This window comes from Sciurus carolinensis, chromosome 17 (assembly GCF_902686445.1).
Source record: "Sciurus carolinensis chromosome 17, mSciCar1.2, whole genome shotgun sequence".
NCBI lineage: Eukaryota > Metazoa > Chordata > Mammalia > Rodentia > Sciuridae > Sciurus > Sciurus carolinensis.
In genome coordinates this window covers 5,758,873-5,773,348 of record NC_062229.1, presented here as the reverse complement: position 1 = coordinate 5,773,348, position 14,476 = coordinate 5,758,873, and the positions used below count along the sequence as shown (strand labels likewise).

At 56.2% G+C, this 14,476-nt stretch overlaps 1 protein-coding gene across 1 annotated transcript; it reads left to right on the top strand.

The window, feature by feature from the left end:
• Positions 1-7,586: 7,586 nt before the first annotated feature.
• LOC124969004 (mucin-16-like) lies at positions 7,587-14,439 on the top strand. The gene is made up of 4 exons (XM_047531841.1): positions 7,587-7,911; positions 9,521-9,634; positions 12,540-12,688; positions 14,398-14,439. Exons 1-4 carry the CDS (start codon positions 7,587-7,589, stop codon positions 14,437-14,439), a joined length of 630 nt encoding a protein of 209 aa, XP_047387797.1.
• The last annotated feature ends 37 nt before the right edge of the window (positions 14,440-14,476 follow it).

Genomic DNA, 14,476 nt, shown 5'->3' with positions numbered 1-14,476 from the left:
TGCTGGATGTGTCCAGGGACCCAGCACCAGACACCAGCTCTGCACCTGCACACACTGCCCCGACCAGCAGGGAAACGCCCAGCTCCCAGAGCCAGGCCCTTCCATCGCCCTCCGCTGAGCCCCCACCGACCCTGACCACCACTGCAACAATTCTCCCCTACACGGTCACCAAGGCACCTGCAGCCTCAGACACAGCCACGGCTTCCATCACCTCCTCTGGCACTGTGTCGCCTGATGGCTCCCCGTCTGGGAAACCAAGCAGCACGCTGAGTCCTCTGGGGACGTCCCATGGTGATTCAGCCCGTCCTGCGACACCTCTCCACACTGGGGCTCCCACCAGCCCCTCACAAGGACCCAGGGCTTCCTTCCCCACCACCACCAAACCAGGTGGCACACAGCCATCAAGTCCACACTCCCTGCCCATCACCATCCCTTATCCCAGGACCACGGCCGCCAGGGCGCAGGAGAACCTCGCCACGTCCCTAGGCGTGTCCACTCCACCTACCAGCCACCTTTCCACGGGAGATGCAAGGACCACTGCAGAAATCATCACCTCTGGACCCCAAGCATGGTTCCCTGCCTCCACAGCCTCACCTCCTTCACTGGAGGTCAAGGCACAGGGGACACTGCCCACTGCAACACAGGACTTGGGTTCACAGTCTAGGGCGACCCCTCTGGGTAGCACGTCTTCTCACAAACCCTGGTCTCAGGGAACCTCACCAGGACAAGGAAGAATCACTGCAGGATCATCACAGGTGACTCTGCTCAGCTCCTCTGCTGCCCCTGCTGCCTCCACCTCAACAGGGACCACTCCCTCAGTGTCCAGGTCAACAGTGGCCACCACCATGACCACCTTCCAACAGAGCACAGCCATGACTGGCACCCTGGAAAACTCCACACGCTCCCCGCCTGGGGCGGCCACCCTCACAGTGAAAACAACCCGTGAACAAGTCCCTCCTGTGTCGGGAACCCCATCAGCAGCCCCTCCATCCTCGCCAGTGACCAGAGCCCCCGACTTCCTCACTTCTGACCTGGAAGGGCCTCAGACTTCGGGCACCCCAAAGGGATCCACCACCCCTTCCCCTGCGTCCACCAGCCCCATCTCCCTCACCACCCAGAGGGACACCACTACATCCTCGGGCACCCCAGGAGCAGCCACTGCCTCCGCACCTGCCTCTCAGGCTCCTGTCTTCTTTACCACGGAGGAGGACCTGGCCCCGCCACTGTGGGACACTGTCACTCCAGCTGCCAGCCACGCACCTTCCCCTGGGCATGGCGGGGGCACCATGATGCTGGATGTGTCCAGGGACCCAGCACCAGACACCAGCTCTGCACCTGGGCACACCACCCCGACCAGCGAGGGAACCCCCAGTTCCCATCCTCAGGTCCTTCCATCGCCCTCCGCTGAGCCACCACCAACACTGACCACCAGTTCCACTGGCCTCCCATCCACGGTCACCAAGGCACCTACAGCCTCAGAATCGGCCACTGCTTCCACCGCCTCCTCTGGCACTGTGTCTCCTGATGGCCCCCTGTCTGTGAAACCAAGCAGCTCGCTGAGTCCTCTGGGGACGTCCCAGGGAGTCTGGGGCCCTCCTGTGACTCTTGTCCACACCAGGGCACCCACCAGCCCCTCACAAGGCCCCAACGCCTCCTTCCTCACCACCACCCAGCCTGGAGTCACGCAGCCATCGAGTCCACACTCCCTTCCCATCACCAGCCCTCTTCCACAGACCATCGCAGCCAGAGCACAGGACAGCCAGGCCACCTCCCTAGGCGTGTCCACTCCACCTACCAGCCACCGTTCCACAGGCGATGCAAGGACCACTGCAGAAACCATCACTTCTGAACTCCAAGCATGGTCCCCTGCCTCCACAGCCTCACCTCCTTCACAGGAATCCACAGCACAGGGGACACTGCCCACTGGCACCCAGGACCCGGGTTCCCACTCACAGACGACTGTTCTGGGGAGGACGTTTTCTCACACACCCGCATCTCAGGGAACCTCACCTGGACAAGGAACCAGCCCTGCGGGATCACCACAGGTGACTCTGGTCAGCGGCTCTGCTGCCCCTGCTGCTTTAATCCCAGGTCAGACCACTCCCTCAGTGCCTGGGTCAACAGCGGCCACTCCCGTCACCACCTTGCAGAGGAGCCAGGTCATGACTGGTACCCCGGTGGTCTCCACTCACTCCCCGCCTGGGGCGGCCACCCTCACGGTGAAAACAACTAATGAACACGTCCATCCTGTGTCGGGCATCCCATCAGCAGCCCCTCCATCCTCGCCACTATACAGAGCCCCCGACCTCCTCACCACGGCTCCGGAAAACCCTCCAACCTTGGGCACCCCAGGTGGATCCACCGTCCCAACGCCTTCTTCCAGCAGCCCCATCTCCCTCAACACCCGGCGGGAGACCACTCCATCCTCGGGCACCCCAGGAGGAGCCACCATCTACGCACCTGCTTCTCAGGCCCCTGTCTTCCTCACCACGGAAGAGGACCCGGCCCCTCCGCTGTGGGACACCATCTCTCCAGCTGCCAGCCATGGACCTTCCCCTGGGCTTGGTGAGGACACCATGATGCTGGATGTGTCCAGGGGCCCAGCACCAGACACCAGCTCTGCACCTGGGCACACCGCCCCGGCCAGCAGGGAAACACCCAGCTCCCAAAGCCAGGCCCTTCCATCGCCCTCCGCTGGGCCACCACCAACCCTGACCATCACTGAAACAAGCCTCCCCTCCACGGTCACCAAGGCACCTGCAGTCTCAGACATGGCCACGACTTCCACCACCTCCTCCAGCACTGTGTCGCCTGATGGCCCCCTGTCTGGGAAACCAAGCAGCACGCTGAGTTCTCTGGGGTCATCCGAGGGAGACTCTGGCCCTTCTGTGACACCTCACCACACCGGGCCACCCACCGGCCCCTCACAGGGACCCAGGGACTCCGTATTAACAACCATCCAGCTGGGAGGCACGCAGTCAATGAAGGCACACTCCCCGCCCATCACCAGCCTTCATCCCAGGACCACGGCCACCGGGGCACAGGACAGCCTGGCCACAACACTGGCCACGCCCGCTCCAACCACAAGCCTCCTTTCCACGGGCCCTACTGGCAAAACTGCAGAAAACGCCACTTCTGCACTCCAAGCATGGTCCCCTGCCTCCACAGCCTCACCTCCTTCACAGGAATCCACAGCACAGGTGACACTGCCCTCTGGCACCCAGGCCCCGGGTTCCCACTCACAGAGAACCCCTTTGAGTAGCACGTCTTCTCACAAACCCTCGTCTCAGGGAACCTCACCTGGACAAGGAAGCAGCCCTGCGGGATCACCACAGGTGACTCTGCCCAGTGCCTCTGCCGCCCCTACTGCTTCCACCCCAACACGGACGACTCCCTCAGTGGCCCGGTCAGCAGCGGCCACCACCATGACCACCTTACAGCAGAGCACATCCACGCCTGGCACCTCGGAAGACTCCAGCCACTCCCCGCCTGGGGCAACAACCCTCTCGGTGAAAACAACCCAGGAACACGTCCCTCCTCTGTCGGGAACCCCATCAGCAGCCCCTGCAGCTTCACCAGGGTCCATAGCCCCCAACTTCCTCACCTCGGCCAAGGAAGGCCTTCTGACTTCAGGCACCCCAAGCGGATCCACTGTCTCCTCGCCTGCTTCCACCAGCCCCATCTCCCTCACCACCCAGAGGGACACCACTCCATCCTCGGGCACCCCAGGAGGAGCCACCGCCTCCATGCCTGCTTCTCAGGCTCCCGTCTTCCTCACCACGGAAGAGGACCCGGCCCCACCACTGTGGGACACCATCACACCGGCTGCCAGCCATGGACCTTCCCTTGGGCTTGGTGGGGGCACCATGATGCTGGATGTGTCCAGGGGCCCAGCACCAGACACCAGCTCTGCACCTGCACACACTGCCCTGACCAGCAGGGAAACACCCAGCTCCCAAAGCCAGGCACTTCCATCGCCCTCCACTAGGCCACCACCAACCCTGACCACCACTGCAACAAGGCTCCCCTCCACGGTCACCAAGGCACCTGCAGTCTCAGACACGGTTGCTGCTTCCACCACCTCCTCTGGCACTGTGTCACCTGATGGCCCCCTGTCTGGGAAACCAAGCAGCACGCTGAGTCCTCTGGGGCCGTCCCATGCTGACTCGGGCCCTCCTGTGACTCCTGTCCACACCGGGGCACCCACGACACCCTCACAGGGACCCAGGGCCTCCTTCCTCACCACCACCCAGCCAGGAAGCACGCAGCCATTGAGGTCACACTTCCTTCCCATCACCAGCCCTCATGCACGGACGCCGGTCGCAGGGGTGCAGGACAGCCTGGCCACGTCCCTGGCCGCGCCCGCTCCACACACAAGCCTCCTTTCCACTGGACCTACTGGCAAAACTGCAGAAAACACCACTTCTGGACTCCAAGCATGGTCTCCTGCCTCCACCGCCTCACCTCCTTCACAGGAATCCACAGCACAGGGGACACTGCCCACTGGCACCCAGGACCAGGGTTCCCACTCACAGACGACTCTTCTGGGGAGGACATCTTCTCACACACCCTCGTCTCAGGAATCCTCACCTGGACAAGGAAGCAGCCCTGCAGGATCACCACAGGTGACTCTGGTCAGCGGCTCCACTGCCCCTGCTGCTTTAATCGCAGGTCGGACCACTCCCTCGGCGCCTGGGTCAACAGTGGCCACCCCTGTCACCACCTTGCAGAGGAGCACAGCCATGACTGGCACCCCGGAGGTCTCCACTCCCTCCTCTCCTGGGGTGGTCAGCCCCACAGTGGCCACCACCCGGGTGCAAGTCCCTTCTGGCTCGGGCACCCCATCAGCAGTCCCTCCATCCTCTCCAGGTTCCAGAGCTCCCGACTTCCTCACCACGGCCCTGGAAAACCCTCCGACCTTGGGCACCCCAAGCAGATCCACAGTCCCCACACCTTCTACCACCAGCCCCATCTCCCTCACCACCCAGCAGGAGGTCACTCCATCCTCGGTCACCCCAGGAGGAGCCACCGCCTCCGCGCCTACTTCTCAGGCCCCCATCTTCTTCACCACGGAAGAGGACCCGGCCCCTCCGCTGTCAGAGACCATCACACCGGCTGCCAGCCATGGACCTTCCCCTGGGCTTGGCAGGGGCACCATGATGCTGGATGTGTCCAGGGGCCCAGCACCAGACACCAGCTCTGCACCTGCACACACTGCCCTGACCAGCAGGGAAACACCCAGCTCCCAAAGCCAGGCCCTTCCATCACTGTCTGCTGGGCCCCCACCAATCCTGACCACCACTGCAACAAGACTCCCCTCCACGGTCACCGAGGTACCTGCAGCCTCAGACACGGCAGTTGCTTCCACCGCCTCCTCTGGCACTGTGTCTCCTGTTGGCCCACTCTCTGGAAAACCAAGCAGCACGCTGAGTCCTCTGTGGACATCCCAGGGAGACTCCGGCCCTCCAGTGACACCTCACCACACTGGGACACCCACCAGCCCCTCACAGGAACCCAGGGATTCCGTACTAACAACCCCCCAGCTGGGAGGCACACAGTCAATGAAGGCACACTCCCTGCCCATCACCAGACCTCATCTCAGGACCACGGCCACCGGGGCACAGGACAGCCTGACCACAACACTGGCCACGCCCGCTCCACCCACAAGCCTCTTTTCCACTGGACCTATGGGCAACACTGCAGAAAAAGCCACCTCTGGACTCCAAGCATGGTCCCCTGCCTCCACAGCCTCTCCTCCTTCACAGGAATCCACAGCACAGGGGACACTGCCCACTGGCACCCAGGACCCGGGTTCCCACTCACAGACGACTGTCCTGGGGAGGACGTCTTTTCACACACCCTCGTCTCAGGGAACCTCACCTGGACAAGGAAGCAGCCCTGCGGGATCACCACAGGTGACTCTGGTCAGCGGCTCTGCTGCCCCTACTGCTTTAATCCCAGGTCGGACCACTCCCTCGGCGCCTGGGTCAACAGCGGCCACCCTTGTCATCACCATGCAGAGGAGCACAGCCATGACTGGCACCCCTGAGGTCTCCACTCCCTCCCCTTCTGAGGTGGCCAGCCCCACAGTGACCACCACCCGGGAGCAAGTCCCTCCTATGTCGGGCACCCCATCAGCAGTCCCTCCATCCTCTCCAGGGTCCAGAGCCCCCGACTTCCTCACTACAGCTCCAGAAAACCCTCCGACCTTGGGCATGCCAAGCAGATCCACAGTCCCCACCAGCCCGATCTCCCTCACCACCCAGCGGGAGACCACTCCATCCTCAGACACCCCAGGAGGAGGCACCACCTCCGGGCCTGTTTCTCAGGCCCCCGTCTTCCTCACCACGGAAGAGGACCCAGCCCCACCACTGTGGGACACCATCACACCGGCTGCCAGTCATGGACCTTCCCTTGGGCTTGGCGGGGGCACCATGAAGCTGGATGTGTCCAGGGGCCCAGCACCAGACACCAGCTCTGCACCTGCGCACACCGCCCCGACCAGCAGGGAAACCCCCAGCTCCCAGAGCCAGGCCCTTCCATCGCCCTCCACTGGGCCCCCACCAACCCCAACCACCACTGCAACAAGGCTCCCCTCCACGGTCACCAAGGCACCTGCAGCCTCAGACACAGCCACTGCTTCCACCACCTCCTCTGGCACTGTGTCTCCTGATGGCCCCCTGTCTGTGAAACCAAGCAGCACGCTGAGTCCTCTGGGGACGTCCCAGGGAGACTCGGGCCCTCCTGTGACTCCTGTCTACACCGGGGCACCCAGGAGCCCCTCACATGACCACACGGTCACCACCACCCAGCCAGGAGGCACGCAGCCGTGGAGGCCAGGCTCCCTGCCCATCACCAGCCCACATCACAGTGGAATCTCCAGTTATCAGAACCTCCCTTCTTCACTAGAAGCTACCAGTGACAAGAGTCATGTTTCCCCAGAACCTGCCCTGGTCAGCGCGGTAACCATGTCCGGCAGCAGCAGCCCTCGGGAGAAAACTCCCCTGTCTCCAGGCAGCACAAATTTACACAGTAATCGTGCTTCCCCAAACACGGCGTTCTCTCATCTGTATACCACCCGTTCTAGGCATGAGTCTCCTTTCTCTCTGTCACCTCAGTCAGAGTTTTCCACAGCAACATCTCCCAGGGTTACTTCTTACACCATAATGGACACCAGTATTTCCACATCAAAGCCTCTCTCCTCTGAGTTTACAAGTATGCAGGTGGAGTCATTGTCGACCCTCTCACCTGAATTGACAAAGTCCAGCACCACTAAGCAGACCATCTTCTCCACAAATACAGGCTCTCTCATTGACAATGTCTCCACTGACCCCAATTCTGGGACAGACTCTATCTCCCCCGCTTCCACAGCATTCTTCCCTGGTCCTTCTCAATCCACTAATTCTCCAGACTTCTCCACTCTTACAATGGCCAGGGTCTCTGCCTCCTCCACCAGGACAGGTTCTTCAGAAGTGACTATCACCACCCATACAAGTCCTTCTAAGGATACAACACAGGATACCCTTTCCTGGGAGCCATCAACCCCCAGATCCTGGGTGGGGTCTCCTTCGACTGGCCATGCTACTATGTCCATCACTGCGGGGAACCTGCCTTCATCCACTTTTATATCCTTACCCTCTTCTGTTCTCACTACCTCTGGCTCTTCAAGCAGCTCAGCCCTCCCTGGGATTACTTCCTCTCCCACTACCCCAGATGCAGTGGTTACCAGTTTGGGGACTGAGAGCAGCACTACTGAAGGATCCCTGACTATGCTCAGTGTGTTGGAACAGAGCTCCCAGCCAGTCAAGACATCTCTACCACCCACGTGGAATACCAGAACGACCAAGAGTGCTGACTTAGGAAGAGTGACGAGTGGTTTTCCAGCTCCTCTGCTCTCCACCCTGTTGATAAGTAAGGACCCTCAACTCCTCCATTCCCACTCATGAAAGGATTGTCGGAAATAGCACTTTCCTAAGAGGGAAAAGGGAAATAATGAACAGTTTGTCCTGTACCAGGATTTCTTTTTGCAAACAATTGTTGATCTAACTCCAGTTCCAAGCATTGGGCTAGGCATGGGGAAACAGAGAGTAAGCAAGTGGTTGAAATATCATGTAACCCATGACAGATGCTCCGGTATTGCTACTATCATGATGATGATGATGATGATGATAACAAATGCATATACAGCATGCATTTCACGTTTCATTAGGTTTTTAATCCTCGTAACATTATTTGGAGTAGGGTCTTGTAATAAGCCTATTTTGCAGATAAGGAAATTGTGAGATGCAGAGAAGTTAAGTAATCTGCTCAGGGTAACACAGGTGATAAGTGACAGAAGTAGAATAAGAACTCAGACTATGTAGCACTAGTCTTTAACCATCAGGGTAAACCAGAGTGTTCATAGTTAGCCCAAAAGGCAAGAGATTCTAGTATCACTGAAGCCATAAATGCTGTTTAAGGAGAAAAGATAAGTTCTGTCGAATGCTACTGAAAAGCGAAGTTGAAATGGGGCGTGAATCGTTTTGGCAACATGGGGATCCTCAAAGAGTCTAATGAAGGGCGTATTCATGAGTTTAGGGAAGTAGGGTAACAGCTAAAATAGCAAAATAAAATAGCAAATGTACAAGAAAGAGGTTTCACCTTTGAGTGGAGCATGTTCCTATAATGCGCAAAGAGTCAAAACAGGCACAAGTGAAACAAAAGATGAGCCGTGAAACCCGGGGAAACAGTTCTCAGGGACGTGGGAGGGACCCGGAGCCAGGGAGAAGAAAGACCCACTCCCAGAACACAATCCTTCAGGGAAGACTCTCAGAGAGTCTATTCTTCTGAAGGAGTTGAATTTGTCCCCAATTCTTGTTCTGGACTCAAGTCCAAAGAGTCCCTCCAACTACTCCAGCACCTGTTTCACTAGAGCATCTCTACAGAAGTGTCATCTGACCCACTCCCTCAACTGACTTGAACCATTCACAAAAAATTAACCACCGGGAAGCTCTTGGCCCAGTTCTTGGCCTTCAACATGGTTCAGTAGTTGAGTCATGAGCGGTGATTAAGCAAGGGATGAGTGAGCTGATAAGAAGGTGGAAGTGTGGTTGAATGGAAGGATGAAGGAAAGAATGGAGAGACGGATGAACAGAAGGTAGGACAAAACGAAGGCAGGACTGAAGGAAGTGGAAATGGTAGGCAAGATGGCAGAAAGGATGACGGAATGAAGTGAAGACTGAAGAGGAGAGGCGAAAGGAAGAACGGAAAAAAGGAAAGAGAGATGATGGGTGGGCAGGAGGAAGAAAGGGTTAGAAGAAAGCAAGGATGGAAGAGAAGACAGGTCTAGACCTGGGCGAAGGACGGGCGGATGGATGGGTAGCTGGACGGATCTGTGGACAGGTGGCCTGTGGGCCTGGCATGAGTGCGTCCAGAAGGATGTGAGGCAGAGTGATGGAGCCCGGGAAGTGGGTCCGTGGGGACGTGCGCTCCTCTGGATGAGATCAGTCACCCCAGTTTTCTCCCTCGCCCTCTCCTACAGAAACCGAAGACTCGGTGGAGCGCAACACAAAGATACCCAATGAAGCAGCTCACGGAGGCATCGCCGGGTCCATTGCAGGCCCTCTGGCAACCACATTGCCTGCTCGTTCTAATGGTAGGTTTGACCGGTTGGCTTCCCGGAAGTCCCACCCACGGCCTTATTCCCCATTCCCAACTTGAAGCTGACTTCTCTGGGAAGAGAACGGTGTATGGCTGTCAGACTCTCCCTGTCTGAGCTGGTTCTTTGTCTCATGGTTACTGGGCGGATGCTGGTACTTTTCTTCTCCTCATGGCAGGCTGAGTCTCAGCCTTTAGTTCAAGGTCAGAGATGTCCACCATTTGACCCGGCTTACCTTTATTCTCAAAACCTTTACTAAGAACTCCCTGCATTCCTGAGACCATGGTATGAACCAAGGAAGCCTGGGGTGAAAATATTTTGGTACTGCATCCTTGGCGCTCCCAGCCCCTGAGGAGAGATGCCAAAGGAACAAAAGAACTAGTGTGTAAATTGAGAAGCATGTAATGAGGCGTATTGGAACCACAGAGGGAAAACTTCATGGAGGAGGGAATATTTGCCTTGGGTTGTACAGGATGAATAGGAGTTTACGAGGAAGACAGGAGAAGGGGATGGAGACATGCGGGATGCAGGGAAGAGCAGCACCTTGAGGCACAAAGACAAGTGAGGCCCAGGGATATCTGGGAATTACAAAATGATAGTAATAATAATTCACCTTTGCGCACGTGTGAAACGTAATGTGGTTGCCGGAAGATAAGGCTGGAGATGTGGGCAGAAAATCTCCTAAGCCTTAGTCATATATGGATGCCCTTTAACAAAAGGACAAAGAAGTTCATGGTCAAAGAAGTTTAGCAGACATATCGCTCCTTCTTAGAGTGATAGCGTGCATAGGCATATTAAAGGCTCTGAGAAGTCCTGTAAAGAAACTTGTTTAGCTTTGTTGAACGCAGGGTTTAAGAAGGTTATTTGACTATGTAATCTTTTTCCTCTGAAAGACACCTACCATTCTGTAGTTTCATTATTCTATGTGAATGTAAGAGATACAGGTGAACTTAGCAGGGGTCCTCCTCACTGTGTGGTTAAAAGGTAAAACTTCCCATATCCATGAAGTTACTCCCAAAGTGTTCAGAAGCCAGACTGTTTTATCAAACCGCTTTTTCTAAGACACAGTCACCACCAAGCCTCACTATTGGTTTTATCCTGGGACCCAAGCATCTTGGGTTGGGTTTCCCCAGAAGCAGATCATGATAGGTCAGAGCTGCAGGGACGAGCAGTTTACCTTCGGTGGGGGTGGTCCCTGGAAGCACTGGTAGAGGAGACAGGGAAGAGAAGGAGGTAACACAAGGTACACCCTGAGCGGATCACAGAGCGCCAATCCCACCAAGATCTCTGAGGGGCCGTCCCCTCAGCATTGTCCTCTCTGAACAGTGAGGCGGCTGGGGGACTCACAATCCCACTCCCATCTGTCACTGGCCGTGAACTGCTTACTCCAGGAAGGGATAACCAGCACCACCAGCCTGTCCACACCCAGGCTGAGTGAGCTCTCAGGCGCGGAGGCACAGAGCGGTCGTGGGGACCATGCTACATCGGCCAGTGCTTGTAGGCTCAGCTACCTCAGGTCACTGGGAGGCGATCACCAGGTCTCAGGTGGGCAAAATGTCTGAGGGGCAGTTGGCAGTACCTCATTTCACACAGAGCAGAGTTCCTGGACCTCCAGGCTACTGGCATTTGGGGCAGGGGGTTCTTCATGGTGGAGGGCTTCCCTGTGCATTGCAGAGTAAGTAGCAGCATCCCTGGCCTCTACTCCAAAGGACAGCTTCACCTACAGACACACAGCTGTAACCATCAAAAATGTCTCGAGGCATTGCTGAGAAACAAAACTGCCCCCGTCGAGAACCACTGAGCCAGAGACTTGTCCCCAGACGGACTTTCTCTCCTCACTTCTTTCTGTTTCCAACCCAGCCCTCACGAGATCCTGAAATTCATTTAGGGAATTGAGACACTGCAGCAGTTAAGAGCCGAGTTCTGGAACTCGGACAGAACTATAGTCCCATTTCTACCGTCACCAGCAAATCATGATCTCTGAGTTTCTATCCTTCTGTCCGTGAAATGACAGGAAGAATAGGATGCAGTAGTCACTGTAGAAACAGCCATCATAATGGGGGGGGGGGTGACAGACTGAGAGTACCACACCAGCAGCCAGGTAGGCACAGCGGCAGGCGCCAGGAGCAGTGGTCACCCACAGCAGCGGCAGGAGCAGGGACATCTCATTGGGACCCTGGAGGCACCATGCTCGGTGCATTTGACCAACACCCTGAGACGGCTGCTCACCTCCACTCTGCAGATGAGAAAATGGAGATTTATCCAGGCTTGGTAACTTTAAAAGTTACCCCTCTCTTCAGTGAAAGAGACAGACTCTCAAAATGGGACTGTCTTATTCCAGAGCCCGAGTTCCCACACGCAGGATACACAATCTCTCACACTAGAGGAGATTCCCCCTTAGGCACCCATCTGGATATCCAACCATTCATTTACTGATTGCAGCAAATTTTCCTTGAGCTCCTACTCCATTTTCCTTGAGCTCCTACTCCGTGACATGCAATCCAACCTCAGGAGGAGTTACTAACTAGACTGGGAGGGAACGGTACAGCGCAGGTGCAGGCCGTGCCCTAAGGAGACACGGCTTCTGGTGTGGGGTTTGAATGTGGGTGGAGGAAGGCAGCACCCAAGGTGCAGAGAGAAGAGCTTGAGCAGAGGCTCAGACACCAGCAAAGGGAACAGGGAGTAGACCAGCATGGCCGTGCATCCCCAGAGGAGTCACCGCCCGCCACAGGATAGTAAGGTAGGGCACAATGCTTTTCCATTCCAGAATCACCCCAGCCACATCCCAGGAAATAGATGTTTCTCTTTCCTCATGTGCAGAAAAAAAAAAAAAAAAAAAAGGCTATTTCCGGTCGAGCATGATCATTTTGACCAAATTGTGTGTCCATCCCCCAATTTACAGGTCCATCCACAGGAGGGACAGGAAAAGCAGAGACCACCACCACAGCTCTGAAGACCACCTCCATGCCCACTTTGATCACCTGGGTCTCCATTCCCACTTCAGAAGTGCTCAGTCTCCAGATATCAGAGGACACAGCCAGCACAGCCTCGGTTGTCTCCCCTGGTGCTCCAGAGGCAACAGTTTTGTTGACCACCGGTCTTAGAGAACATGTCACCAGCAAAGCTGTTCCCATGACAACCCCATCTCTCTTCAACAGAGAACCAGAAACCACAGCCTTATTGGTCCCCAGTCCTGGGGCACAGAGCAGTTCAGCTGTTCAAACTCTGGTTGTTTCCTCTGCTGAGTCAGATACAACAGCCTCCTGGGTCACCCATCCTGCAGAGACAACCCCAACTACTTCCAAGACCACCCTGAGTGCTCCCCACAGTGAATGGGATACCACAATCTCCACAGCCACCAATCCTGGGGCGGAGGTCAGTTCAGCCAGCCCAACTCCAGTTGTTTCCCCTGATGCGCCATATGTGGTGATCCCTGCGTCAAACACAAGTACGGCTTTTCCCACTCTTCCTGATTCTGCAGATGAACCAGAGGCCACAACCTCCTGGGTCACCCGTCCTGAGACACAGGCAAGTCACTCCACACCAACTCTGTCTGGCTCCTCTGGTGCCTCAGGACTGGTGACCTCCCTGGATACGAGTTCTGAGGCAGCGACCACAGTACCTTTCTCCAGAACGAGCCCCAATTTTTCCCATGGTGAATTACATACCACTTTCTCAATGGACACCGGTACCGGGACAGAACCCACTTCCGCCACTCCAACAATGAATGTATCACCTGACATACTAGAACTGGTGATCTCGCAGGTCCCTAGTTCTGGGACAGATACCAGTACAACTAAAACAAATCAAGTTCTTCCTGGGAAACCAGCGACCACAGCCTCATTGGCCACTGACCATGGCATACAAAAGAATTCAACCTTTCCAAATCCATCTATCTCACCTGCTGTATCGGAGGGGGCAACTTTGCTGGTCACTAGCTCTGGGAGAGAGACAGGTACAACTGCTCCAGCTCTCACCGCTTCCCCAGATCACCTGAACATCCCATGGGTCACCCAGTCTGAGACAGAAGTCAGTTCAGTTGTTTCATCTGGCGAACCAGATACCACAACTTCATGGGTCACTCATCCTGGAGAGACCAGCACAACAGTTCCCAGGACAACCCTAAATTTTTCACATAGTGAATCAGATACCATGCCCTCAACAACCACCAGTCCTGGAGAAGAATTCAGTTCTGATATTCCAGCTACAATGATTTCACCTGATACACCAGATACAGTGACTTCACTTGTCACTAGTTCTGCAGCAGCAACCATTACAAATATTCCAACTCTGACCATTCCTGCTGGTGAGCCAGAGATCACAGCCTCACTGGTCACCCGTGCTGGGCCACAGACAGGTTCATCCATTCCAACTCTGACTGTCTCCACTAGTGTATCAGGGATAGTGATGGCATCGGTCACTAGTTCTGGAGCAGAGGCAAGTTTACTTCCAACTCTGACTCTTTCCCCTGGTCAACCAGAGACCACAGCCTCGTGGGTCACCAGTCCTGGGTCAGAAGCCAGTTCTGCTGTTCTGACTCGGACATCTTCACCTAGTAAGACAGATACAACAGATTCATTGGTCCTCCATCCTACAGAGACCAGCCCAGCCATTCCCAGGACAACACTAAGCTTTTCCCATAATGAATCAGATAGCACACCCTCAATAGCCACCGTTCCTGGGGAAGAAGCCAGTTCAGCTGTCTCAACATCTACGGTTTCACCTAAGGTACCAGGGGCAGTGACCTCATTGGGCACTAGTTCTCTGACAAGTACTCCAACTCCAGCTCTTTCTTCTTCTGAACCAGATACCACAGCCTCATTGGTCACCCAGACTGGG

Coding starts and splice junctions, on each gene's coding strand:
- LOC124969004 (XM_047531841.1), top strand. CDS start 7,587: ATGTCCATCACTGCGGGGAACCTGCCTTCATCCACTTTTATATCCTTA. Junction 7,912..9,520: donor GCTCTCCACCCTGTTGATAA/GTAAGGACCCTC, acceptor CCTCTCCTACAG/AAACCGAAGACTCGGTGGAG. Junction 9,635..12,539: donor ATTGCCTGCTCGTTCTAATG/GTAGGTTTGACC, acceptor CCCAATTTACAG/GTCCATCCACAGGAGGGACA.